The sequence below is a fragment of the Zonotrichia leucophrys genome, unplaced genomic scaffold (genome assembly GCF_028769735.1).
Source record: "Zonotrichia leucophrys gambelii isolate GWCS_2022_RI unplaced genomic scaffold, RI_Zleu_2.0 Scaffold_310_62237, whole genome shotgun sequence".
Taxonomy (NCBI): Eukaryota; Metazoa; Chordata; class Aves; order Passeriformes; family Passerellidae; genus Zonotrichia; species Zonotrichia leucophrys.
In genome coordinates this window covers 1-27,176 of record NW_026992515.1, presented here as the reverse complement: position 1 = coordinate 27,176, position 27,176 = coordinate 1, and the positions used below count along the sequence as shown (strand labels likewise).

General features: G+C 56.8%; 2 protein-coding genes across 4 annotated transcripts in view; one reads left to right on the top strand and one right to left on the bottom strand.

The window, feature by feature from the left end:
- Positions 1–7,992, bottom strand: part of MCOLN1 (mucolipin TRP cation channel 1) — a 20,693-nt gene extending 12,701 nt beyond the window's left edge. For all 3 annotated transcript variants that reach the window (XM_064701047.1, XM_064701049.1, XM_064701048.1), the window contains exons 1-6: positions 7,778–7,992; positions 7,109–7,344; positions 5,908–6,075; positions 4,334–4,484; positions 2,781–2,862; positions 1,242–1,338 (exon numbers count right to left, since the gene is read on the bottom strand). In XM_064701047.1, coding sequence (XP_064557117.1) covers positions 1,242–1,338; positions 2,781–2,862; positions 4,334–4,484; positions 5,908–6,075; positions 7,109–7,344; positions 7,778–7,793 — 750 coding nt within the window. In that variant the 5' untranslated portion in view covers positions 7,794–7,992. The remainder of the gene's footprint in view (positions 1–1,241; positions 1,339–2,780; positions 2,863–4,333; positions 4,485–5,907; positions 6,076–7,108; positions 7,345–7,777) is intronic.
- Positions 7,983–27,169, top strand: LOC135441492 (zinc finger protein 850-like). Its single transcript, XM_064701045.1, has 9 exons — positions 7,983–8,277; positions 8,979–9,045; positions 12,224–15,432; positions 16,590–16,629; positions 16,785–17,627; positions 19,332–19,492; positions 20,373–20,384; positions 24,606–24,744; positions 25,240–27,169. The coding sequence occupies exons 3-9, from the start codon at positions 12,233–12,235 to the stop codon at positions 26,473–26,475; spliced, it is 5,631 nt and encodes a 1,876-aa protein (XP_064557115.1). The 5' UTR covers positions 7,983–8,277; positions 8,979–9,045; positions 12,224–12,232; the 3' UTR covers positions 26,476–27,169.
- Positions 27,170–27,176: the final 7 nt, after the last annotated feature.

Sequence of the window (27,176 nt, the reverse complement as noted above, 5' to 3'; positions counted from 1 at the left end):
GGACACTTTGGGGACACTTTGGGATATTTGGGGACACTTTGGGGACACTTTGGGGACATTGAGGGGACACTTTGGGGTATCTGGGGACACTGAGGGGACACTTTGGGATATTTGGGGACCCTTGGGGACACTTTGGGGACACTTGGGGACACTTTGGGGTATTTGGGGACACTTTGGGATATTTGGGGACACTGAGGGGACACTTTGGGGGCACTGAGGGGACACTTTGGGGTATCTGGGGACACTTTGGGGACACTTTGGGGACACTGAGGGGACACTTTGGGGTATCTGGGGACACTTGGGGACACTTTGGGGTATTCAGGGACATTTTAAGATATTTGGGGACACTTTGGGGACACTGAGGGGACACTTTGGGATATTTGGGGACACTTTGGGGACACTGAGGGGACACTTTGGGGTATTTGGGGACACCAAGGGGACACTTTGGGATATTTGGGGACCCTTGGGGACACTTTGGGGACACTTGGGGACACTTTGGGGTATTTGGGGACACTTTGGGAATTTGGGGACACTGAGGGGACACTTTGGGGGCACTGAGGGGACACTTTGGGGTATCTGGGGACACTTTGGGGACACTTGGGACACTGAGGGGACACTTTGGGGTATCTGGGGACACTTGGGGACACTTTGGGTATTCAGGGACATTTTAAGATATTTGGGGACACTTTGGGGACACTTTGGGGACACTTTGGGATATTTGGGGACACTTTGGGGACACTGAGGGGACACTTTGGGGTATTTGGGGACACCAAGGGGACACTTTGGGATATTTGGGGACCCTTGGGGACACTTTGGGGACACTTGGGGACACTTTGGGGTATCTGGGGACACTTTGGGATATTTGGGGACACTTTGGGGTATTTGGGGACACTGAGGGGACACTTTGGGGGCACTGAGGGGACACTTTGGGGTATTTGGGGACACTTTGGGGACACTTTGGGGACACTGAGGGGACACTTTGGGGTATCTGGGGACACTTGGGGACACTTTGGGGTATTCAGGGACATTTTAAGATATTTGGGGACACTTTGGGGACACTGAGGGGACACTTTGGGATATTTGGGGACACTTTGGGGACACTCTGGGGACACTGAGGGGACACTTTGGGGTATTTGGGGACACTTTGGGGACACTGAGGGGACACTTTGGGGTATTTGGGGACACCAAGGGGACACTTTGGGATATTTGGGGACCCTTGGGGACACTTTGGGGACACTGACGGTGACACCGAAGGTGTAGCAGTCGGGGATCTCGTGGTTCAGCAGCGTTTGGATGTTGATGGCCTTGAGCTGGAACTCCACGGTGACGTTGATCAGCCTGGGGGGGGACAAAAATCACCCCAAAAACGGGAAAATTCACCCCAAAATTCACCCCAAAAACACACCCAAAAAAAAGGGAAAATTCCACCTCAGAAACCCCCAAAAAAATGGAAAATTTCACCTCAAAAAAACACAAAAAATGGAAAATTTCACCTCAAATCCACCTCAGAATCCCCCCCAAAAAAAGGGAAAATTCCACCTCAAAAACACAAAAAAAAGGGAAAAATTCCACCTCAGAAACCCCCAAAAAAATGGAAAATTTCACCTCAAAAGCATAAAAAAAGGGGGAAATTCCACCTCAAAAAAAAACAATAAAAAAAGGGAAAATTTCACATCAAAAAGACAAAAAAAGGGAAAATTCCACCTCAGAAACCCCCAAAAAAATGGAAAATTTCACCTCAAAAAAACACAAAAAATGGAAAATTATAAACCACTCAGAAACCCAAAAAAAGGGAAAATTCCACCTCAAAAACACAAAAAAAGGGAAAAATTCCACCTCAAAAAACACACACCCAAAAAAAAGGGAAAATTCCACCTCAAAAAAAAACAATAAAAAAAGGGAAAATTTCACATCAAAAAGACAAAAAAAGGGAAAATTCCACCTCAAATCCACCCAAGAATCCCCCCAAAAAAAGGGAAAATTCCACCTCAAAAACACAAAAAAAAGGGAAAAATTCCACCTCAGAAACCCCCAAAAAAATGGAAAATTTCACCTCAAAAGCATAAAAAAGGGGAAATTCCAACTCAAAAAAACACAATAAAAAAAGGGAAAATTCCACCTCAAAAAACCACAATAAAAGCGAAAATTCCACCTCAAAAACACAAAAAAAGGGGAAAATTCCACCTCAAAAAAACACAAAAAAATGGAAAATTTCACATCAAAAAGACAAAAAAAAGGGAAAATTCCACCTCAAAAACCCCCCAAAAAAGGGAAAATTCCACCTCAAAAACCCCCCCAAAAATGGAAAATTTCACCTCAAAAAACCACAATAAAAAAAGGGAAAATTCCACCTCAAAAACACAAAAAAAGGGAAAATTTCACCTCAAAATCCCCCCCAAAATCCCCCCATAATTCCAGGGGGGTTTTGGGAGAATTTTGAGGGTTTTGGGGTATTTGGGGTGATCTTGAGGGATTTTGGGGGGTTTTGGGGGATTTGGTGGAATTTTTGGGGGGGTTTGGGGGGAATTTTGGGGGGATTTTGGGGTTTCGGGGGAATTTGGGGGAATTTCAGGGGAATTTTGGGAGAATTTTGGGGGGATTTTGAGGGAATTTTGAGGGAATTTTGAGGGAATTTTGGGGCGGTTTGGGGGGAATTTTGGGGGGATTTTGGGGTTTTGGAGGAATTTGGGGGAATTTTGGGAGAATTTTGGGAGAATTTTGGAGGGAATTTGGAGGGATTTTGGGGGAATTTTGGGTTTTTTTGGGGTTTTTGGGCGCACCTGTGGAACTGGAGGGTGAAGTTGCTGCCGGGGCCGTCCAGCACAGGGGGTTGGGGGTCCCCGGGGTGAACCCCCAGGCACTCTGTGGGGCCGGGATGGGGGTCAGGGAGCACCGAAACCCCCGGAATTTACCCCAAACCCCAACCCCAAAACCCCAAACCCCAAACCCCAACCCCAAAACCCCAAACCCCAAACCCCAACCCCAAACTCAAAACCCCAAATCCCAAATCCAACCCCAAACCCAAAACCCCAAATCCCAAACCCCAAACTCAAAACCCCAAACCCAAAACCCCAAACCCCAAAACCCCAAATCCCAAACCCCAAACTCAAAACCCCAAATCCCAAATCCAACCCAAAACCCCAAACACAAAACCCCAAATCCAACCCCAATCCCAAACTCCCAAACCCCAAATCCTAAATCCAGCCCCAAATCCCAAATCCCAAACAACTCCCAAATCCCAAACAACTCCCAAGCCCAAACCCCAAACCCCAATCCCAAATCCAACCCCAAACCCCAAACTCAAAACCCCAAATCCTAAACCCAACCCCCAAATCCAGCCCCAAATCCAACCCCAAACCCCAAACCCTAAATCCAACCCCAAACCCCAAATCCTAAATAACTCCCAAACCCCAAACTTCAAATCCCAAATCCAACCCCAAACCCCAAATCCTAAACCCAACCCCCAAATCCAGCCCCAAATCCAACCCTAAACCCCAAACCCCAAACTCAAATCCCCAAACCCCAAATCCTAAATCCAACCCCAAACCCCAAATCCTAAACAACTCCCAAACCCAAACCCCAAACTTCAAATCCCAAATCCAACCCCAACCCCAAACCCCCAAACCCAACCTCAAATCCAACCCCAAACCCCAAATCCCAAACAACTCCCAAACCCTGCACCCCAAACTCCAATCCCAAATCCAACCCCAAACCCCAAACCCCGCACCCCAAACCCCAACCCCAGACCCCAAACCCCAAATCCTGCACCCCAAACCCCAAACCCTGCACCCCAAACCCCAAACCCTGCACCCCGCACCCCAAACCCTGCACCCCAAACCCTGCACCCCAAACCCCAAATCCCAGACCCCACACCCCAGACCCTGCACCCCAAACCCCAGACCCCAAACCCCGCACCCCAAACCCCAAACCCTGCACCCCAAACCCTGCACCCCAAACCCCAGACCCCAAACCCCAGACCCCAAACCCTGCACCCCAAAACCCTGCACCCCAAACTCCAAACCCTGCACCCCAACCCCTGCACCCCAAACCCCAACCCCTGCACCCCAACCCCTGCACCCCACATCCCGCACCCTGCACCCCAAACCCTGCACCCCAGACCCCAAACCCTGCACCCCAAACCCTGCACCCCAAACCCCAAACCCTGCACCCCAACCCCAGACCCCAAAGCCCAAACCCTGCACCCCAGACCCTGCACCCCAAACCCCAGACCCCAAACCCTGCACCCCAGACCCTGCACCCCAAACCCCAAACCCCAAACCCTGCACCCCAACCCCTGCACCCCAAACCCTGCACCCCAACCCCGGTGTCGCACCGGTGACCACGCTGGGGTCGATGTCGAAGGTGTCGTTCTCGGGGTCGATGTCGCCCCTGCGGAAGAAGCGCTGGCACAGCCGGAGCCCGGGGCCACCGCCGGTGTCACCGTAGGCGTAACGGCCCAGGGTCTCGTTGGGGACAGCCAGGTACTGTGGGGACAGGGACACCAAGGTGGAGGTGGCACCTGGATGGCCCCAAACCCCAAAACATCTCCATGATCCCAAAACATCTCCATGATCCCAAAGATCTCCATGGCCCCAAAACATCTCCGTGTCCTCAAAACATCTCTGTGTCCCCAAAACATCTCTGTGATCCCAAAACGTCTCTGTGTCCCCAAAACATCTCTGTGGCCCCAAAACGTCTCTGTGTCCCCAAAACGTGGTGGCCCAGGGTCTCGTTGGGGACAGCCAGGTACTGCGGGGACAGGGACACCAAGGTGGAGGTGGCACCTGGATGGCCCCAAACCCCAAAACATCTCCATGATCCCAAAACATCTCCATGATCCCAAAGATCTCCATGGCCCCAAAACATCTCCGTGTCCCCAAAACATCTCTGTGATCCCAAAGATCTCTGTGTCCCCAAAACATCTCTGTGATCCCAAAACATCTCTGTGTCCCCAAAACATCTCTGTGTCCCCAAACATCTCTGTGTCCCCAAAACGTGGTGGCCCAGGGGTCTCATTGGGGACAGCCAGGTACTGCGGGGACACAGGGATGGAGGTGGCACCTCAGTGTCCCCAAACCCCAAAACATCTCCATGGCCCCAAACCACCACCATGTCCTCAATTCTTCTGATGTCCCCAACCCCTGCAGGTGTCCCAATGCCACCTTCTCAAGGACAAAGGCCAGCTGCTCCAGGAGGTCCCCATGTCCCCAACCCAACTGATGTCCCCAAGCATGTCCAGTGTCCCCGTGCCACCTGCTCGAGGACAAAGGCCAGGTGCTCCAGGAGGTCCTGATGTCCCCAACCCCTGCAGGTGTCCCAATGCCACCTTCTCAAGGACAAAGGCCAGCTGCTCCAGGAGGTCCCCATGTCCCCAACCCAACTGATGTCCCCAAGCATGTCCAGTGTCCCAATGCCACCTTCTCAAGGACAAAGGCCAGCTGCTCCAGGAGGTCCCCATGTCCCCAACCCAACTGATGTCCCCAAGCATGTCCAGTGTCCCAATGCCACCTTCTCAAGGACGAAGGCCAGGTGCTCCAGGAGGTCCCCATGTCCCCAGTTACCCTGATGTCCCCAAGCATGTCCAGTGTCCCAATGCCACCTTCTCAAGGACAAAGGCCAGGTGCTCCAGGAGGTCCCCATGTCCCCAGTTACCTGATGTCCCCAGCATGTCCAGTGTCCCAATGCCACCTTCTCAAGGACGAAGGCCAGGTGCTCCAGGAGGTCCCATGTCCCCAGTTACCCTGATGTCCCCACCTGCTCGAGACGAAGGCCAGGTGCTCCAGAGGTCCCATGTCCCAACCTACTGATGTCCCCAAGCATGTCCAGTGTCCCAATGCCACCTTCTCAAGGACGAAGGCCAGGTGCTCCAGGAGGTCCCCATGTCCCCAATTCCCCTGATGTCCCCACCTGCTCGAGGACGAAGGCCAGGTGCTCCAGGAGGTCCCCGCGGGTGTAGATGGCCGCGGTGTCATCGGCGCCGTCCTCGTAGCCCTTGAGGAACAGGTGCTTGAAGGCCACCGTGTTGTCCTCCTTGAAGGCCACCACCAGCTGGTTGCTGAGCCCGAACAGGATCAGCTGGGGACAAAAGCCACCGCCTCTGTCACCGCCGGTCGCATCCTGGTGACACCACCGTGCCTCACCCCCACCCAAAGCGGTGTCACCCACGCTTGGGGACAAAAGCCACCGCTGCCACCCACCCGTGTCCCACCGCAGTGACGCCGCCACGCTTTGTCCCAGGACACTCCGGTGTCCCTTCCAAAGTGTCCCCAAGTCCCTGTGGCCCATCTCTGGTGTCCCTGTGTCCCCTCCCTGCTGTCCCCAAGTCCCTGTGGCCCCTCTCTGGTGTCCCCATGTCCCCTCCCCGCTGTCCCAGCCCCTCGTGCTGCCATCCCCAGTGTCCCCTCTGTCCCCACCCACCATCCCTGGTGTCCCTGCTGTCCCAGCCCCGCTGTCCCCTTTGTCCCCACCGTCCATCCCCGCTGTCCCCAGTGCCACCCCCGCTGTCCCCCGTGCCATCCCCGCTGTCCCCACCGTCCATCCCCACTGTCCTCCGTGCCATCCCCACTGTCCCCATCACCCACCCCCGCTGTCCCCAGTGCCATCCCCTCTGTCCCCAGTGCCATCCCCACTGTCCCCAGTGCCATCCCCGCTGTCCCCTCTGTCCCCAGTGCCATCCCCGCTGTCCCAGTGCCATCCCCGCTGTCCCCTCTGTCCCAGTGCCATCCCCTCTGTCCCCACCGTCCATCCCCGCTGTCCCAGTGCCACCCCCGCTGTCCCCCGTGCCATCCCCGCTGTCCCCATCACCCACCCCGCTGTCCCATGCATCCCTCTGTCCCCAGTGCCATCCCACTGTCCCCAGTGCCATCCCCGCTGTCCCCTCTGTCCCCAGTGCCATCCCCGCTGTCCCCACCTGCCATCCCCGCTGTCGCCACCGCCCATCCCCGCTGTCCCCAGAGCCACCCCCGCTGTCCCCCGTGCCATCCCCGCTGTCCCCGCTGTCCCCAGTGCCACCCCCGCTGTCCCCATCACCCATCCCCGCTGTCCCCGCTGTCCCCATCGCCATCCCCGCTGTCCCCGGTGCCACCCCCGCTGTCCCCGCCGGTGTCACCTGCACGGTGACCAGCACGATCTTGGCCAGCTGCAGCCCGAGCTTCACGGGCCGCCGCCCGCGGGCCCGGTACTTGTCACAGGGGCTCATGAAGAAATACTTGAGGCGCCGCCGCAGCTCTTCTTCCTCATCCTCCTCTTCCTCTTCCTCATCCTCCTGTCCCGGTACCGGTACCGGCACCGGCGCCGCCTCGGCCGTGCCGTACCCGGGGCCGCGGCTCAGCAGCCGCTCGGTCTCTGGGGACACCGGACGGTGGCACCTCGGTCCGGTGTCACCCCCTCGGTCCGGTGTCCCCCCTGCTCGGTGTCACCTCCTCTCCCGGTGTCCCCTGTCCCCGTTAACCGCTCCGGTCCGGACTCCCCATCCCCGGTGTCACCGCTGTCCCCGTGTCTCCCCCCGCCCTTCCGATGTCCCCATTGCCCCCTGTCCCCATTAACCCTCCTGCTCGGGCCTCCGGTGTCCCCGAGCCCCGCCCGGTTCCCGGTAATCCCGGCCCCGTGTTCCGCTGCTCCCGTTACCGGATTGTTCCGTACACATTCCCAGCTCCTCCTCCCACTCCCGAAGCCATTCCTGGTCCACATCCTCTGTCCCCATTCCCCATTCCCGGTCCCTGTCCCCGTTCCCCACCCCCGTTCCCGGTCCCCATTCCCGGTCCCGGTCTCCCCTCACCGGAGGCCGCCGCCATCGCTCCGCTCCCCCTCAGCCCTCACGTGACGGGGGAAACAACGCGCTGCTCCCGCCAACCAATCCCAGAGCGCCCTCGCCCCCAGATTTGCATAACCGCGCCCATATGAAGCAAACACTCCCGCTGAGACTCATTTGCATAACCACGCCCATTCAGGCCGGCCCCGCCCACCGCCCGGCCCTGTTCTCTCCCAGTTCCCTCCCAGCGCTCCCAGTAAGAGCGGCACCGGCAGGGAGAGCGCTCCCAGTTGCCTCCCAGTGCTCCCAGTTCCCTCCCAGTGCTCCCAGTTACGCTCCCAGTTCCCTCCCAGCGCTCTCAGTATCGCTCCCATTGAAGACGGAGAGAAGGAGGAGCGAGAGGAAGAGGAGGGACGCAGGAGGAAGGAAAGGAGGAGGAGAAATAGGAGGAGGAGGAGGAAGAGGAGGGACAGAGGAAGAGGAGGAACGGGAGGAAGAGCAGCAGCATCGCCGCCCGGACCCTGCCGGTGAGCGGGGAGGGGGAGCTCGGCCTTACTGGGAGCACTGGGAGGGAACTGGGAGCGCTGGGAGGGAACAGGGAGCGCTGATTTATTATTTTATATTATTCATTATTTATTATTTTTTACGGCTGATTTATTATTTTATGATATATGTTATATTAAAAGAAAATTATAGAGTAAAACTATGTCTATTAATGTATAATAATTAAAATTGTTTTTATTATGTATATTGTAGTAAAAGAAAATTATATAGTAAAGCTATATATATTAATATATATTAATTAAATGATATTTATTATTTTGTGATATATATTGAAAGAAAATTATATATTAAAATTATACATAATAACATATATTTTAATTAAAATTTTAAAGAATATATTAAAAGAAAAGTATACATTAATACTATACTAAAAAATAGAAGAAAGAATTTCATCAGAAGGCCGATTTATTATTTTAATATATATATTTTACGAAAATAAAATTATACATTAAAACCACACTAAAAATAGACAAAAGGAATTCTTTAGAAGGCTGGAAAGGAATAGAAAAGGAATGGAATGATAACAAAAGCTGCTGACCCTGAGAGAATCCGAGCCACCTTCACCGTGATTGGCCATGAATTAAAAACAGCCAGCGCGGCCCAATCCCGGCCGCGCCTGTTGCATTCCGCAGCCGCAGATAATTCTTGTTTATCTTTCCCTCAGAGGCTCCTCGGCCCCGCGGAGGAGGAGGAGGAGGAGGCCGGGAGGAAGAGGAGCCCGGCCCAGGCAGGTGAGGAGGAAGGCAGGGCCCCTTTTAACCCTCTGTGTGCTGGGGCAGCTGCCAGCCCGGCCTGGGGCGGGGGGGGGGGGCAAATGGGAGGTGGGGGCAAATCCCAAATTGTCCATGTGGGGCAAATCCCACCCTGAATTGTGGGGCAAATCCCAAATCCCATCCTGAATTGTGGGGCAAATCCCAAATCCCATCCTGGGATGGGGGCAAATCCTGTCCTGGGATGGGGGCAAACTCCAAATCCCGTCCTGAACTGTGGGGCAAATCCCAAATTGTCCCTGTGGAGCAAGTCCCAAATCCCAAATCCCTTCCTGTCCCTGTGGGGCAAATCCCAAATCCCATCCTGAATTGTGGGGCAAATCCCATCCTGAACTTGTGGGGCAAATCCTGAACCTCATCCTGTGTTTTGGGGCAAACCTCATCCTGAACTTGGGGGGCAAATGCCACATCCCATCCTGAATAGTGGGGCAAATCTCAAATCCCATCCTGAATAGTGGGGCAAATCCCATCCTGGGATGGGGGCAAATCCCAAATTGTCCATGTGGGGCAAATCCGAAATCCCTTCCTGTCCTTGTGGGGCAGGGATGGGATTTGGGATTTGCCCCACAAGTTCAGGATGGGATTTGCCCCACAAGTTCAGGACGGGATTTGGGATTTGCCCCACAAGTTCAGGACAGGATTTGCCCCACACCGAATGCAGGATGGGATTTGATATTTGGGATTTGCCCCACAATTCAGGACGGGATTTGGGATTTGCCCCACAGGGACAAGTTAAGGCTGGGATTTGCCCCACAGTTCAGGATGGGATTTGCCCCACAAGTTCAGGATGGGATTTGGGATTTGCCCCACAAGTTCAGGATGGGATTTGGGATTTGCCCCACAAGTTCAGGATGGGATTTGCCTCACACCAAATTCAGGATGGGATTTGATATTTGGGATTTGCCCCACAATTCAGGACGGGATTTGGGATTTGCCCCACAAGCTCAGGATGCTGTGCCGGTGCTCACAGGGCTCTCATGTTGAGGGAACACTCTCAGGATCTCACTCCAGGTCTCACAAGGCTCATTTATTATTTTATGCTCTATATTCCATTCCAATGAATCTATATTCCATTATTATTTTATTCCATCAAATAATAAATCTTTTACCCCAAAAGAGCAGCAGGAAAGGTTCCACCAGCAGGCTGGCTGAGCCAGGAATAGAAAGGAATGATAACAAAGGCTCTGTCCCTGACTCTCTGTCTGCGATTGGCCATTCATTATAAACATTCATTATAAACATTCATTATAAACATTCATTATAAACATTCATTACAAACATTCATTATCAGCAGGGGCCAATCCCAGCCCCACCTGCTGCATCCCACAGCAGCAGAGAATCAATGTTTGCATTTGGTGCCTGAGGCCCCTCGGCTGCTCAGCAGGAAAAACCCTAAAAAAAGGATTTTTCATTAAAATGTGTCTGTGACAGCGCATGGGCCTGGGAGGCAGCTGGAATAAAAGGGAGCTGTCTCTGCAAAGAGATTTTCCAGGCTGGTTTTACAAGGTTTTACATCCTGTCCTTGTCCTTGTGGGGCAAATCACAAATCCCATCCTGAACGTGTAGGGCAAATCCCAAATCCCATCCTGAACCTGTGGGGCAAATCCCATCCTGAATTGTGGGGCAAATCCCAAATCCCATCCTGTCCTTGTGGGGCAAATCCCAAATCCCATCCTGTCCTTGTGGGGCAAATCCCAAATCCCATCCTGTCCTTGTGGGGCAAATCCCATCCTGTCCTTGTTCTTTGTGGGGCAAATTCCCTCCTATATATCACAAGCACAGGAAGGAATTTGCCCCACAAATTCAGGATGGGATTTGGGATTTGCCCCACAAGGACAGGATGGGATTTGGGATTTGCCCCACAGTTCATGATGGGATTTGCCCCACAAGGACAGGGTGGGAATTGGGATTTGCCCCACAATTCAGGATGGGATTTGCCCCACAGGTTCAGGATGGGATTTGGGATTTGCCCCACAATTCAGGATGGGATTTGCCCCACAGGTTCAGGATGGGATTTGGGATTTGCCCCACAATTCAGGATGGGATTTGGGATTTGCCCTACACGTTCAGGATGGGATTTGGGATTTGCCCCACAAGGACAAGGACAGGATGTAAAACCTTGTAAAACCAGCCTGGAAAATCTCTTTGCAGAGACAACTCCCTTTTATTCCAGCTGCCTCCCAGGCCCATGCGCTGTCACAGACACATTTTAATGAAAAATCCTTTTTTTAGGGTTTTTCCTGCTGAGCAGCCCAGGGGCCTCAGGCACCAAATGCAAACATTGATTCTCTGCTGCTGTGGGATGCAGCAGGTGGGGCTGGGATTGGCCCCTGCTGATAATGAATGTTTGTAATGAATGTTTATAATGAATGGCCAATCGCAGACAGAGAGTCAGGGACAGAGCCTTTGTTATCATTCCTTTCTATTCCTGGCTCAGCCAGCCTGCTGGTGGAACCTTTCCTGCTGCTCTTTTGGGGTAAAAGATTTATCATTTTGTGGAATAAAATAATAATGGAATATAGATTAATTGGAATGGAATATAGAGCATAAAATATTAAATGAGCCTTGTGAGACCTGGAGTGAGATCCTGAGAGTGTTCCCTCAACATGAGAGCCCTGCGATCACCGGCACAGCATCCTGAGCTTGTGGGGCAAATCCCAAATCATCCATCCTGAATTTGTGTGGGGCAAATCCCAATTAATTGGCAAATCCCAATCCACCTGAATTGTGGGGCAAATCCCATCCTGAATTGTGGGGCAAATCCCAAATCCCAACCTCAATTTGTGGGGCAAATCCCAAATCCCATCGTGAACTTGTGGGGCAAATCCCATCATGACTGTGGATTCCAACCTTAACTTTCCGTGGGGCAAATCCCAAATCCCTCCTGAATTGTGGGGCAAATCCCAATCCATTGAACTGTGGGGAAATCCACCGTGTCCTTGTCCCTGGGCAATCCCATCTTCTGTCCCATGGGGGCAAATCCCAATCCGTCCTGTCCGTGGGGGCAAATCCCATCGTGTCCTTGTCCCACGGGAGGCAAATCCCATCGTGTCCTTGTCCCCATGGGGCAAATCCCATCGTGTCCTTGTTCCCGTGGGGGCAAATCCCATCGTGTCCTTGTCCTTGCTCCCCCGAGCAGGAGCTGAGCATGGAGAGCAGCGAGGAGCCGGAGGCAGAGGCCGTTTGGAGCGGCTCCACGGCTCGGCAGGGAGAAGCCAACGGGGAGGAGAAGCCGCGGAGATCCCTGAGCAGGAGGGGCTGCAAAGGCAGAGCGCGGGGATCCGAGGGGGAAAGAGCCAGCCTGGGCCATGGAGGGGCTCAGAGATCCGAGCTGGGGCCCCGTGAGCAGCTCCAGGGAGGGGAGGAGAAGCCCCACAAGTGCTCCGGGTGTGGGAAGAGCTTCAAGAGGAGATTGAACTTTATCAAGCATTGCAGAATCCACACCGGAGAACAACTGGGATCTGAGGAGGAAAAACCCAGCCTGGAGCAGGGTCAGAGCTCAGAGCTGGGGCTCCATGAGCAGCTCCAGGATGAGATGGAGAAGCCCCACAAGTGCTCCGAGTGTGGGAAGAGCTTCAGGTGGAGCTCGTCCCTGAGCAAGCATCGCAGAATCCACAAGGGGCAGCAGGTGGGGTCTGAGGGGGACAAACCCACCCTGGACCAGGGTCAGGGATCAGAGCTGGGGCTCCATGAGCAGCTCCAGGAGAAGCCCCACACGTGCTGCGAGTGTGGGAAGAGCTTCAGGTTGAGATCCTGCCTGATTATCCACCAGAGGATCCACACGGGTGGACAGCTGAGATCTGAAGGAGAAAAACCCAACTTGGACCATGGTGGTGGTCAGAGATCAGAGCTGGAGGTCCATGAGCAGCTCCAGGATGAGGAGAAACCTCCCAAGTTCTTGGAATGGGAGAAGAGCTTCATGCTGAGCTCCCACCTGATTGAACACCTGAAGAACCAGACGGAGCAACAGCTGAGATTCGAGGGAGAAAAACCCAACCTGGGTTATGGAGGTGCTCAGATATCAGAGGTGGAGGTCCATGAGCAGCTCCAAGATGAGGAGAAGCCCCACAGGTGCTCGGAATGTGGGGAGATCTTCACGCTGAGTTCCCACCTGATGGAACACCTGAAGAACCACACAGAGCAGCAGGTGAGATCCGAGGGGGACAAACCCAGCCTGGACCAGGGAGGTGAGCAGAGCTTGGAGCTGGGGCTCCATGAGCAGCTCCAGGGTGGGGAGGAGAAGCCCCACAGGTGCTCGGAGTGTGGGAAGATCTTCAGGTGGAGAGCCAACCTGGTCCGCCACCTCAGAATCCACACGGGAGAACGTCCCTACCAGTGTGGGGTGTGTGGGAAGAGCTTCAGCCAGAATTCCAACCTGACTGTCCACCTCAAAATCCACACGGGGCAACAGGTGGGGTCCGGGGGGGACAAACCCACCCTGGAGCAGGGTCAGAGCTCAGAGCCGGGGCTCCACGAGGAGCTCCAGAATGGGGAGAAGAAGTCCCACAAGTGCTCCGAGTGTGGGAAGATCTTCAGGTGGAGGTCCAACCTGATCCGCCACCGCAGGATGCACACTGGGGAGAGGCCCTACGTGTGTGGGCACTGCGGGAAGGGCTTCACCCAGAAAGCCCACGTGATGGAGCACCAGAAGATCCACGTGGGGCCACAGCTGGGCGGAAAACCAACCCTGGGTCGTGAAGGGGCTCAGGGATCAGAGCTTGGGGTCCACGAGCAGCTCCAGGTTGGGGAGGAGAAGCCCCACAAGTGCTCCGAGTGTGGGAAGAGCTTCAGGTGGAGATCCAAAATGATGAGGCATTTCAGAACCCACACGGGGGGACAGCTGAGATCTGAGGGGGAAAAACCCACCCTGGGTGAGGGATCGGAGCTGGGGGTCCAAGAGCAGCTCCAGGATGGGGAGGAGAAGCCCCACAAGTGCTCGGAGTGTGGGAAGAGCTTCTGGAAGAGCTCCAACCTGACCCGCCACCTCAGAATCCACACGGGAGAGCGGCCCTACGTGTGTGGGGTGTGTGGGAAGAGCTTCACCCAGAAAACCCACCTGAGTGACCACCAGAAGGTCCACACTGGGCAACAGCTGGGCGGAAATCCAACCCCGGCTCATGAAGGGGGTCAGATAGTGATGGTGGTGGTCCAAGAGCAGCTCCAAGATGGGGAGAAGAAGCCCCACAAGTGCTCGGAGTGCGGGAAGAGCTTCAGGAAGAGAGCCAACCTGATGGAGCACAGCAGGGTCCACACCGGGGAGAAGCCCTACAAGTGTGGGGAGTGTGGGGAGAGCTTCAGCTGGAGCTCGCAGCTCATCCGCCACCAGAGGGTGACCCACACCGGCGAGAGACCTTACCCGTGCCAGTTCTGCGCCAAGAGCTTCACCTGCAAGTCCCACCTGACCAGCCACCTGAGGACCCACACCGGGGAGAAGCCCTACGAGTGCGACCAGTGCCAGAAGAAGTTCCAGAGCAGCTCCTCGCTCGTCGTCCACCAGCGCTCGCACACGGGCGAGCGGCCGTTCCGGTGCCCCGAGTGCGGCGTGGGCTTCAAGGAGAACTCGGCCCTCGTCCGGCACCGCCGCACCCACACCGGGGAGAGGCCCTACGGGTGCGAGCAGTGCCAGAGCTCCTTCCCGACCCGCTCGCTGCTGGCGGAGCACCAGCGCATCCACACCGGGGAGAAACCGTTCCGCTGCGACGACTGCGGCAAGGGCTTCAGGCAAAAGTCCAGCCTGGTCAAGCACCGGAGGATCCACACCGGGGAGAGGCCGTACGTGTGCGGGCAGTGCGGGAAGAGCTTCACGCAGAGCTCCAACCTGTTTGCGCACCAGAGGAGCCACGCGGAGCGGCCCTACGAGTGCGAGTACTGCTGGAGGAGCTTCTCGCAGAGCTCCAGCCTGATCATCCACCAGAAGTGCCACACGCAGGTGAGGCCCTACGAGTGCAGGAAGTGCGGGAAGAGCTTCACCACCAAGTCCTGCCTCCTCACCCACCGCATGATCCACACCGGGGAACGGCCCTACGAGTGTGGGGAGTGCGGGAAGGGCTTCATGTCCAAGTCCCACCTGGTTTACCACCAGAGGATGCACAGCGGGGAGAAACCCTACGAGTGTGAGCAGTGCAAGAAGAGGTTCCTGACCAGCTCGCACCTCCTCAGCCACAAGCTGACGCACACCGGGGAGAGGCCGTTCCGCTGTTACGCTTGCGGGAGGGGATTCAGGCAAAGGTCCAAGCTGGTCACGCACCGGTGCAGCCGCAGCAGGAAGACGCCGTTCCAGTGTCCCCAGTGTGGGAAGAGCTTCAGCACGAACGCCCACATGACCAGACACCTGCAGACCCAGCACTGAGGTGGGAAGAGCTCCGTGCTCTGCTCCAGCACACGGGAGGATCTGCTCTGGATGGTGCCCAGGTGGGGCAGAGCCCAGGTGATTCATGTTTGAAGCACACCTGGCTGAGGGCTCCACATCCTCCTGGATCCCCGTGGCCTGGATGTTCTTTTTATTTCTCTTTATCCTTTCTAAACACAAATCTGGGGTTAATATTAAAATATGGAACTAAAACAAGCATGGGAACATGGCGGGGTCTTCCAGGGCATGAGGGGGAGGCTGGGTCTGAGGGAGTTCTCTATCTGGTTGCCATTCCCGAATCCTCTGTGCTTTTCCACTAATATTATTACAGTCCCCAATTCCCATTTCTCTGTTTCCTGTCCCGTTCCCATTTTCTGATTGCTGATCACAGTCCCAGTCCAGTATTCACGGTCCATTTAAACAAAATGTGTCACGGACATATTTCCTTAAAAAATCCTTTCCTTAGGATCTTATGCTCCTGAGAAGCTGAGAGGCCTCTGAAATTAAACTATCAACACTAAGTATCTGCTGCTGTGGATTGCAGCAATTTCATCCTTACATGGTCTAATCTGGTTGTTTTTAATTAATGGACAATCAAAGCTCAGCTGTCTCAGACTCTCTGGTCACTCACAAGATTTTCTTATCATTCTTTTCCATTATTTTCTAGCTTTCTGATGAAATCCTTTTGTCTATTCATTTAGTATAATTTTAATATAGCATTATCTTTTAATATCATATATCAACAATAAAATAATAAATCAGCTTTCTCAAAATAAAAAGAGGGAGTCAAAATTTTAATCTCTTGCCTCGTCTTGAGACCCCTGAGACCACCACAGGGTCCCTTTTCCGTTCCCGGTCCCCATTCCCATTCCCGATTCCCCGTTCACGCCATGACGTCACCGAGAAAATCCTGCGCTCCTCCCTCCCACCAATCCCAGCGCGCGATCGCGCTCTAATTTGCATAACCACGCCCCCACCCCACCTGCTTTTGGGGCCGGCGCTGCCCGGGCCGGACTCGGACCTGAGGAGGAGCGGGAGGAGGAGGAGGGGGAGAAGGAGGAGGAGGACGGAGAAAGGAAGAGGAGGGACAACGAAACAGAAACACCGGGGGGAAGAGGCGCCCGAACCCCACGCGGTTCCCCCGCTCCGGCCGCAGCTGCCCCGGCCCCGCCGGCATCGCCGCCCGGAGCCCGCAGGTGAGCGGAGAGGGGGAGCTCGGCCCGACCCCATCGCGGGGGGCTCCGGGAGGGTTTTTGGGGGGCAGGGAGGCAAATCCCATCGTGTCCTTGTCCCCGTGGGGGCAAATCCCATTCGTCCCGGGGTCCCTTGTCCTTGTCTGCCCCCCGAGCAGGAGCTGAGCATGGAGAGCAGCGAGGAGCCGGAGGCAGAGGCCGTTTGGAGCGGCTCCACGGCTCGGCAGGGAGAAGCCAACGGGGAGGAGAAGCCGCGGAGATCCCTGAGCAGGAGGGGCTGCAAAGGCAGAGCGCGGGGATCCGAGGGGGAAAGAGCCAGCCTGGGCCATGGAGGGGCTCAGAGATCCGAGCTGGGGCCCCGTGAGCAGCTCCAGGGAGGGGAGGAGAAGCCCCACAAGTGCTGGGAATGTGGGAGGAGCTTCAGGTGTAGGTCCAAACTGACTGTGCACCTGAGGAGTCACACGGGGGAACGGCCGTATGTGTGTGACCAGTGCCAGAAGAGGTTTATGAGCAGTGGTGATCTCGTGGTGCACCAGCGCTCACACACGGACGAGAGGCCCTTCCAGTGCCCCGACTGCGGGAAGGGCTTCAAAACCGTCTCTAACCTCAAGCGGCACTGGCGCATCCACATCGGGGAGAGGCCCTACGAGTGTGATCAGTGCAATAAGAGGTTCCTGAGCAGCTCCCATCTCCTCCGTCACCAGCTCATTCACACTGAGGAGAGGCCGTTCCACTGCCGTGACTGCGGGCAGGGCTTTAAACAGAACTCTGCCCTGATCACCCACCGGCGCATCCACACCGGGGAGAGACCCCACGAGTGTCCCCAGTGTGGGAAGGGATTCACAGACAGCTCCCATCTGACTGTCCACCTGAGGAGCCACACGGGGGAGAGGCCCTATGAGTGTGAGCAGTGCAATAAGAGGTTTTGCACCTCGTCTGATCTCCTCAAGCACCAGCGCATCCACACGGATGAGAGGCCCTTCCGCTGTCCCGAATGTGGGGTGGGATTCAAGGAGAACTCAACTTTGGTCAGACACAGGAGGATCCACACCGGGGAGAGACCCCACAGGTGTCCCCAGTGTGGGAAGAGCTTTTCTCAAATTTCCAGCTTGACCAGACACCAGAAGAGGCAGCACTGAGGGCAGCCCTGGGTGGGAAGAGCTCCGTGCGCTGCTCCAGCTCCATCCCACACGGGAGGATCTGTGCTGGATCATCCCCAGTGAGCCCAGGTGGGCAGAGCCCCCTTGACTCCTGCTTGAAGAACACCTGGCTGGGGGCTCCACATCCTCCTGGCTCCCGTGGATTTTCTTTTTATTTCTCCTTGTCATTTTTATACACTTTTCTAAATATGAGGTTAACAATAAAGACATTGAACCAAGACGAGGATGTGGACATGGGAGGATCTTCCAGGGGGTGAGGGGTATGCTGGGCCAGAGGGAGTTGAGAGTTCCTGGGACAGATTTGGGGCTTCCTTAGGACTCTGGGAACCCCACGGTCCCCATTCCCTGTCCCCATTCCCATTCCCGCTCCTTATCCCCAATCTGTCTCCCTAATACTGGTCCCCATTCCTGGTCCCTGTCCTCAATACTTGTCCACATTCCCTGACCCCATGCTCTTTTTGGATTCCCGTTCCCCATGCCGCTTCCCCATTCCCGATCCCGAATCGCTCTCCATGTCCGCATTCGCATTCCTTGTCCCGATTCCGGGTCCCCATGCCCGGTCCGCTCTCTCCGGACGCTCCAAGTCCCTCCCCCGACCATGACGTCACCGAGCATACCCCGAGCTCCTCCCCTTCACCAATCCCAGCGCGCAATCGCTCAGGGATTTGCATAACCACGCCCTCGCTCACTGCCTGCTTTTGGGTCCCGGCGCTGCCCGGTCCGGACTGCGAGCGGAGGACGAGCGGGAGGAAGAGGAGCGGGAGAAGAAGGAGGAGGAAGAGGAGGGACAAAGGAAGAGGAGGGACAAAAAAACAGGAAAACCGGGAGGACGAGGCGCCCGAACACCGCGCGGTTCCCGCGCTCCGGCCGCAGCTGCCCCGGCCCCGCCAGCATCGCCGCCCGGAGCCCGCAGGTGAGCGGAGAGGGGGAGCTGGGCCCGACCCCATCGCGGGGGGCTCCGGGAGGGTTTTTGTGGGGGGCAGGGAAGGCAAATCCCATCGTGTCCTTGTCCCCGTGGGGGCAAATCCCATCGTGTCCTTGTCCCCACGGGGGCAAATCCCATCGTGTCCTTGTCCTTGCTGCCCCCGAGCAGGAGCTGAGCATGGAGAGCAGCGAGGAGCCGGTGGCAGAGGCCGTTTGGAGCGGCTCCACGGCTCGGCAGGGAGAAGCCAACGGGGAGGAGAAGCCGCGGAGATCCCTGAGCAGGAGGGGCTGCAAAGGCAGAGCGCGGGGATCCGAGGGGGAAAGAGCCAGCCTGGGCCATGGAGGGGCTCAGAGATCCGAGCTGGGGCCCCGTGAGCAGCTCCAGGGAGGGGAGGAGAAGCCCCACAAGTGCTCCGAGTGTGGGAAGAGCTTCAAGAGGAGATCCTGCCTGATTGTGCACCAGAGAACCCACACGGGATCTGAGGGGGAAAAACCCAGCCTGGAGCAGGTCAGAGCTCAGAGCTGGGGGTCCAAGAGCAGCTCCAGGGTGGGGAGGAGAAGCCCCCAAAAGTGCTCCGAGTGTGGGAAGAGCTTCAACCGAGCCTCCGACTGCATTGCCAGAAGGACCACACGGGGGAGCGACCGTACCAAGTGTACCAGTGCCAGAAGAGGTTTAGGAGCCGCTCTGAACTCGTGGGGCACCAGCGCTCACACACGGACGAGAGGCCCTTCCAGTGCCCGACTGTCGGGAAGGCTTCAAAAGACGTCATCCACCCTAACAGGCACCGTGCGATCCACACCGGGAGAGGCCCTACGAGTGTGATCAGTGCAGAAGAGGTTTTACAGCCTCCCACTCCTCTTCACCAGCTCATCCACACCGGACGAGGCCTTCCACTGCCGGACTGCGGGAGAGCTCAGATGCAACCCCCCTCAACGGCACCGGCGATCCACACCGGGAGAGACCCACGTGTCCCAGTGGGGGAAGGGTTCCCACAGCAGCTCCAATCGACTGTCCACTGAGGAGCACACGGGAGGGCCCTATAGTGTCCCATGTGGAAAGCTTCATAAAGTCCACCTGTTTCACTGACATCCACACGGGGGAGGCCCTAAATGGATTGGAAGGTTTTTCACCTGTCACCCCTTCACCACGACCACACGGAAAACCCCTTTCCCCGGCCCCGAAGGGGGTTTGGACGGGCCAAAACGCCCCGTCCCCCCCCACCCACCGGGGAGAGCCCTCCAGTCCCCCAGGGGGGAAAGGGTTTCATAAAAAGAGCAATCCGGGGAACCTAAAAGGAGACGAGGAAAAGGGGGTGGGAAGGCTCCCCTGCCCAGCCCCATCCCCCCCAGGAGGCCTGCGGTCTCCCTGAGCCCAGGGGGCAAGGGCCCCCTTGTCCCGGCAAAACCCCGGGGGGGCCCCCCCCTTGGCCCCCCGTGGGATGTCACCATCCAAGATCAAAACCAAATTTGGAGACCCCTTTGAATTTCCCCAGAAAATTTTTTGGGGTTTTTTTCCCTTTTTTTTTCCCTGAGGGGACTGGGCCAGGAGGAGGTGCCGGGGAAGTTTCCCCCTTTTGGGCCCCACCCCAAACCTCCAGGGGGACCAGAGGCCCCCTGCCCTGGGTCCCCCCAGTTCCCCCTTTTTTCCCCGCCCCCCTTTAGGACCCTCTCCCGGTAACCCTTCCCTGGTTAAAGTTTTCCCCCCCAAAAACCCACTGGTTGGCCCAATTTGCCCGTCCCCTTTTTTAAATTGCCCCCAATTCCCTTCCAAAACCCGGCCCGCCCTTTTTCTGTTCCGTTTTAAAATTTCCCCACCAAACCCTGCCCTTCCCCCCCACCCCAGAACCCTTTTCCTTTTCCCCTTTTTCCCCTTCCCACCCGTTTCCAAACATAAGCCCCCCTGACCCAACCCGTGGGAAAGCCCCTTTTTTAAAAAAAAAGGTTCGGCTTTTTAAAAAAACCCTTTCCTTAGGTTTTTTCCCCGAGAAGGATCCCTAAAAAACTTAAAAAAAAATTTCTGGGCGGGGAATCAGTTTTCTTTAAATTTTCAGTGGGGGTTTTTATGAAGGACCTCACTTTTGTTCAAATTTTTACCCGGATTTTTGCATTTTTCAATTTTTTCTTTCAGAAATTTAGTTTTTATTCTTTTTTCCCAAAGTTTTTTTTTTTATGCAGAAACAAAAAAAATAAATTTTTTTTGAAAAAAAAAGGGGGGGTTTTTTCCCCCTTTTTTTTTGGCCCCTGGCCCCCGGGCCCCTTTCCCCGGCCCCATTTCCCATTGCGGTCCCCCACCCCGATGCCCCAAGCCCCCTTTTTCCCTCCCCCCAATCGCCCATCGTCTCATTTGTCCCCCGCCCTTTTCCCCCCTTTTGGGGGCCCCTCCCGGGGGGCCAAAAAAGGGGGCAAAAAAAGGGGGGGAAAAGGGGGCAAAAAAACCGGGGGGGGCAGGAAAAAAAACCGGGGGAGGAAAAAAACTTCCCCCTGGGACTCCCCGGGGCCCCCCGGAAACCCCCCCAATACGGGAAAGGGGGATTTTGGGCCCAAATCGCGGGGGGGGGGGTTTTTTGGGGAAAGGGGGGCCCTTCCCATTTTCCCCCCCGGGGGGGAAAAATTCTTTTTCACGGGGGAAAATCCTCTTTCCTTTCCCATAAAATCCAGGGTCTTGTTTTCCCCCCCCAGAAGTTAGCTGGGAAAAAAACCTGACAACTTTTGGGGGCCCCGGGGGCCCGGGAAAACCCCAAGGGGGGGGCCCGGGATCCTCAACCCCAAACCCCCCGGGGATGGGGGGGGGGAAAAACCGCCCCCATAGGCCGGCCCGAGGGGGGCCCCCCGTGGCACCCGGGGTGGGGGGGGGCCCCCGGCCCGAGGGGAAAGAAGGGGGGTTAAAAAAAGGGGGGAAAATGGGAAAGGAGGTCGAAGACGAGGACCCAACCCAGCTTTTTCCCCCCGGCTTCCCCAAGGGAGGCCCCCGCGCCGTTGGGAAAGGGGGGGAAAGGGGGGGGTGGGTGGGGGGGGGGGAAAGGGGGGGGGGGGGAAAAGGGGGGGGGGGGGGAAGGGGGGAAGGGGGGAAGAGGGGGGGGGGGGGGGGGGGGGGGGGGGGAAGGGGGAGGCCGGGAGGGTTCCAGGCCGGCGGGGATCCAGGGGGAAAAAAGCCGCCGGGCCTGGGGCAAAGGGGGGGCCGGCAGGGCCCGGGGGGGGAGGGGGAAAAAGCCCCGGGGCCTGGAGGGGAGAGTCCAGCGGGGCCCCTGAAACCCAGGGGCCCCTTGAGGGGGGGGGGGAGGGAGGGCCCCCCCAATAAAAAAGGGGGGCTCCCTTAAAGTTGGGGGGGAAAAGGGCCCCAGGTGGAGATCAAAAACTGAGCCATGGGGGGCACCGGGGAAACCCGGGGCGTCCATCGATTTTAACCCTCCCAATGTTCCCCACCGGGGGATTCACACCCAAAAAGGCCCCTTTTGTCCCCATGTGGGAAAAGGTTACAAAATCCCGCCCGCTCCCCCGGAACCACACGGGGAGAAGCCCATGGTGTGGGGTTGGGGAAGTTTTCCCCTCCACTTTTTATCCACCGGGACCCCAAAGGGGGGGCCCTCGGTGTCATGGAAGGTTTTTGGGATTTACCCGGTCACCAGCGTCCCCACCGGGAAAAGGCCCCTTGTGGATTTGGGGGGGCTTAAAAGCCCCCTTTTAAACCCCAAAACCCCCGGGGAACACGGGGAAGGGTCAGGTTCTGAGAAAATTTAATCCCCCCTCCTCGCAAGCCTTCCCACCGGGAGGGGAGCCCCCCGGGGGGCCCTTTAAACAACCCCACCCCCCAAAACCGGTTTCCCAGGGGGGGCCCCACGGGTCCCCCCTGTGGGAGGGTTGGGACCCCCGGGGGCCCCCTGAGGGGCCAAAGGGGAGAACCCCCCCTTTTTTTAAATTGGGGGAAAGGGTTCCCATTTCCCAGAGGACCCCAAAGGGGGGCCCACGGGGGGCCCCGGGTTTTTGGGAAGACTCCCCGGGCCGCTCCCCCCAACCCACCCCGGAGGGTTTGGGTGTGGAACCCCAGAAAAACCCCGGGAAAAAAAGGGCCCCCCCCCCCCGGTATCCCAGGGGGAGGGGCCCGGTCCCCGGCGGGGGCCCCCCCTGGCAGTGTCCCCACGTCCTCCCGTCCTGGTTCCTGCTGTCCCCTGTCCAGGATCCTGCTCTCATCCGAGTCCAGATCCCATTCCTGGTTCAATACTTGTCCCTGTCCCATATTCTCTATCTGGATGCCATTCCCGTATTCCCTGTCCTGTTCCCCTTTTCCTATTCCAGTCCCCAATTCCCATTTCTCTATTCCCTGTCCCGTTCCCATTTTCTGATTCCTGATCCCAATCCCAGCCCCTCTCCTGTATTCCCAGTCCAGTATTCACGCTCCTGTCACAGATATATTTTATTAAAATATTTTTTCCTTAGGATCTTTTTCTCTTTAGAAGCTGAGAGACCTCAAGAACGAAATTTAAACACTAATTATCTGGTGCTGTGGAATGCAGCAATTTCATCTTTGATTGGTCTCATGTGGTTGTTTGTAATTAATGGCCAGTCAAAGCTCAGCTGTCTCAGACTCTCTGGTCACTCACAAGATTTTATTATCATTCCTTTCAAGCCTTAATATGAAATCCTATTCTCTATTCTTTATTAGTGTTTTAACATAGTATTTTCTTCTAATATAGTATATCAATAATAAAATAATAAATGAGCTTTCTGAAAATAAAAACACGGAGTCAAAACTTTAATCTCTTCCCCCATCCTGGGAGCCCTGAGAACACAACAGGGTCCCTTTTCCTTCCTGGTCCCTGTCCCCATTCCTGGTCCCGATTCCCGGTCCCGGTCCCAGCCATGACGTCACCCAGCAAACCCTGCGCTCCTCCCTCCCACCAATCCCAGCGCGCGATCGCTCTGGTATTTGCATAACCACGCCCTCGCTCCCCGCCTGCTTTTGGGTGCCGGCGCTGCCCGGGCCGGACTCGGAGCGGAGGAGGAGCGGGAGGAAGAGGAGGGGGAGGAGGGGGAAGAGGAGGGACAAAGGAAGAGGAGGGACAAAGGAACAGGAACACCGGGAGGAAGAGGCGCCCGAAATCCGCGCGGTTCCCGCGCTCCGGCCGCAGCTGCCCCGGCCCCGCCGGCATCGCCGCCCGGAGCCCGCAGGTGAGCGGAGAGGGGGAGCTGGGCCCGACCCCATCGCGGGGGGCTCCGGGAGGGTTTTTGTGGGGCAGGGGAGGCAAATCCCATCGTGTCCTTGTCCCCATGGGGTAAATCCCATCGTGTCCTTGTCCTCGTGGGGGTAAATCCCATCGTGTCCTTGTCCCCACGGGGGCAAATCCCATCGTGTCCTTGTCCCCACGGGGGCAAATCCCATCGTAACCTTTTCCCCACGGGGGCAAATCCCATCGTGTCCTTGTCCTTGCTCCCCCCGAGCAGGAGCTGAGCATGGAGAGCAGCGAGGAGCCGGTGGCAGAGGCCGTTTGGAGCGGCTCCACGGCTCGGCAGGGAGAAGCCAACGGGGAGGAGAAGCCGCGGAGATCCCTGAGCAGGAGGGGCTGCAAAGGCAGAGCGCGGGGATCCGAGGGGGAAAGAGCCAGCCTGGGCCATGGAGGGGCTCAGAGATCCGAGCTGGGGCCCATGAGCAGCTCCAGGGTGGGAGGAGAAGCCCCACAAGTGCTCCGAGTGTGGGAAGAGCTTCAAGCGGAGATCCTGCCTGATTGTGCACCAGAGAACCCACACGGGATCTGAGGGGGAAAAACCCAGCCTGGAGCAGGGTCAGAGCTCAGAGCTGGGGGTCCATGAGCAGCTCCAGGGTGGGGAGGAGAAGCCCCACAAGTGCTCCGAGTGTGGGAAGGCCTTCACCTTGAGCTCCCACCTCATTGTCCACCACAGGAGCCACACAGGGGAACGACCCTACGAGTGTGACCAGTGCAAGAAGAGGTTTAGGAGCAGCTCTGATCTCCTGGTGCACCAGCGCTCACACACGGACGAGAGGCCCTTCCAGTGCCCCGACTGGGGGGGGCCAAAAAAGGTTTCCCCCAAAAGAGGGCCCACACCCCCCACATTCCCCGGGGGAAACTTCAAGGGGCACCCCTATGCCCCCCAAAACCCCGGGAGAGGCCCCCCCAAAGGGGTTTGACGCCCCCCTTGCGGACCTGGGGCCACCGGGGAAGGCCCTACAAGTGTGATCAGTGCCAAAGGCTTTACACCTCGTCTGAACTCCTCCTTCACCAGCGCATCCACAGGGACGAAGGCCCTTCCGCTGTCCCGATTGTGGGGTGGGATTCAAGCACAACTTGACCCTTCATTGCCCACCGCGCATCCACACTGGGGAGAGACCCTACCAGTGTCCCCATGTGGGAAGAGCTTCAGAGCGAGCTGGCACCTGTCTGTCCACCTGAGGAGCATCCCACACGGGGAGAGGCCCTATGAGTGTCCCCAGTGTGGGAAGAGGTTCATCCAGAGCTCCAGGCTGACTGTCCACCTCAGAACCACACGGGGGAGAGGCCCTTCAATTTGTGATCAGTTGCCAGAAGGGCTTTTTACACCTCGTCTGATCTCCCCCAACACCAGCGCATCCACACGGAGAGAAACCTTTCCGTGTCCCGATTGTGGGGTGGGATTCAAACACAAGTCCGCCCTGATCACCCACCGGCGCATCCACACTGGGGAGGGACCCCACGAGTGTCCCCAGTGTGGGAAGGGCTTCAGAGCAAGGTCCTACCTGACTGCCCACCTGAGGAGCCACACCGGGGAGAGGCCCTATGAGTGTGATCAGTGCCAGAAGAGGTTCCTGAGGAGCTCCCATCTCCTCCAGCACCAGCTCATTCACACCGAGGAGAGGCCGTTCCACTGCCGTGACTGTGGGCAGAGCTTCAGGCGCAAGGAGGCTCTGATCACCCACCGGCGCATCCACACTGGGGAGAGACCCCACGAGTGTCCCCAGTGTGGGAAGAGCTTCAGGGCGAGCTCCAGCCTGACTGCCCACCTGAGGAGCCACACCGGGGAGAGGCCCTATGAGTGTGGGGAGTGCGGGAAGAGCTACACGTCCAAGTCCCACCTGATTTACCACCAGAGGAGCCACACAGGGGAACGACCCTACGAGTGTGATCAGTGCCAGAAGAGGTTTATGAGCAGTGGTGATCTCGTGGTGCACCAGCGCTCACACACGGACGAGAGGCCCTTCCAGTGCCCCGACTGCGGGATGGCCTTCAAAAGCGTCTCAAACCTCAACACACACCGACGCATCCACACCGGGGAGAGGCCGTACGAGTGTGGTCAGTGCAGGAAACGGTTTCGGAGCAGCTCCGATCTCCTCAGTCACCAGCTCATTCACAGCGAGGAGAGGCCGTTCCACTGCCGTGAGTGCGGGAAGGGCTTCAGGCACAACTCTGCCCTCAACAAGCACCGGCGCATCCACACCGGGGAGAGACCCTACAAGTGTCCCCAGTGTGGGAAGGGCTTCATAGACAGCTCCAGCCTGACTGTCCACCTCAGAAGCCACACTGGGGAGAGGCCCTACAAGTGTGATCAGTGCCAGAAGGGCTTTTACACCTCGTCTGAACTCCTCCTTCACCAGCGCATCCACACGGACGAGAGGCCCTTCCGCTGTCCCGATTGTGGGGTGGGATTCAGGCACAACTCTGCCCTCATCGTCCACCGGCGCATCCACACTGGGGAGAGACCCTACCAGTGTCCCCAGTGTGGGAAGAGCTTCACCACGAGTGGCACCATGACCAGACACCAGAAGAGCCAGCACTGAGGGCAGCCCTGGGTGGGAAGAGCTCCGTGCGCTGCTCCAGCTCCATCTCACACGGGAGGGTCTGCCCTGGATGGTCCCCAGTGAACCCAGGTAGGAGGAACCCTCTTGATCCTTGTTTGGAGGACACCTGGCTGGGGGCTCCACATCCTCCTGGCTCCCCGTGGTCACCTGAATTTATCTGCAGTCGAAGATCAGAAATCCATTGTGGAGAGCACATTTGTCAACGTTCTGATATCAAAAGTTTTTATCTGTTATTTTTTCTGTCATTTTTTACAACCTGTGGTGGCCTTCAGCAACACTAGATAGGCTTGGATGTCTTCTCCACCGTGGGAGGATCTGCCCTGGATGGTCCCCAGTGAGCCCAGGGGGGCAGTATTAAAGACGTTGAACTGAAACAAGGGTGGGCATGAGGGGGATGCTGGGTGCATGGAGTTGAAGGTGCCTGGGACAGATTTGGGGGCTCCTCAGGGCTTTGGGCACCCCAGGCCCAGCAGCTCCATCTGGGGCAGCAGATCAAGGACCCCCTGCCCTGGCAGTGTCCCCACGTGCTCCCGTCCTGGTTCCTGCTGTCCCCTGTCCAGGATCCTGCTCTCATCCGAGTCCAGATCCCATTCCTGGTTTAATACTTGTCCCTGTCCCATATTCTCTATCAGGTTGCCATTCCCGTATTCCCTGTCCTGTTCCCCTTTTCCTATTCCAGT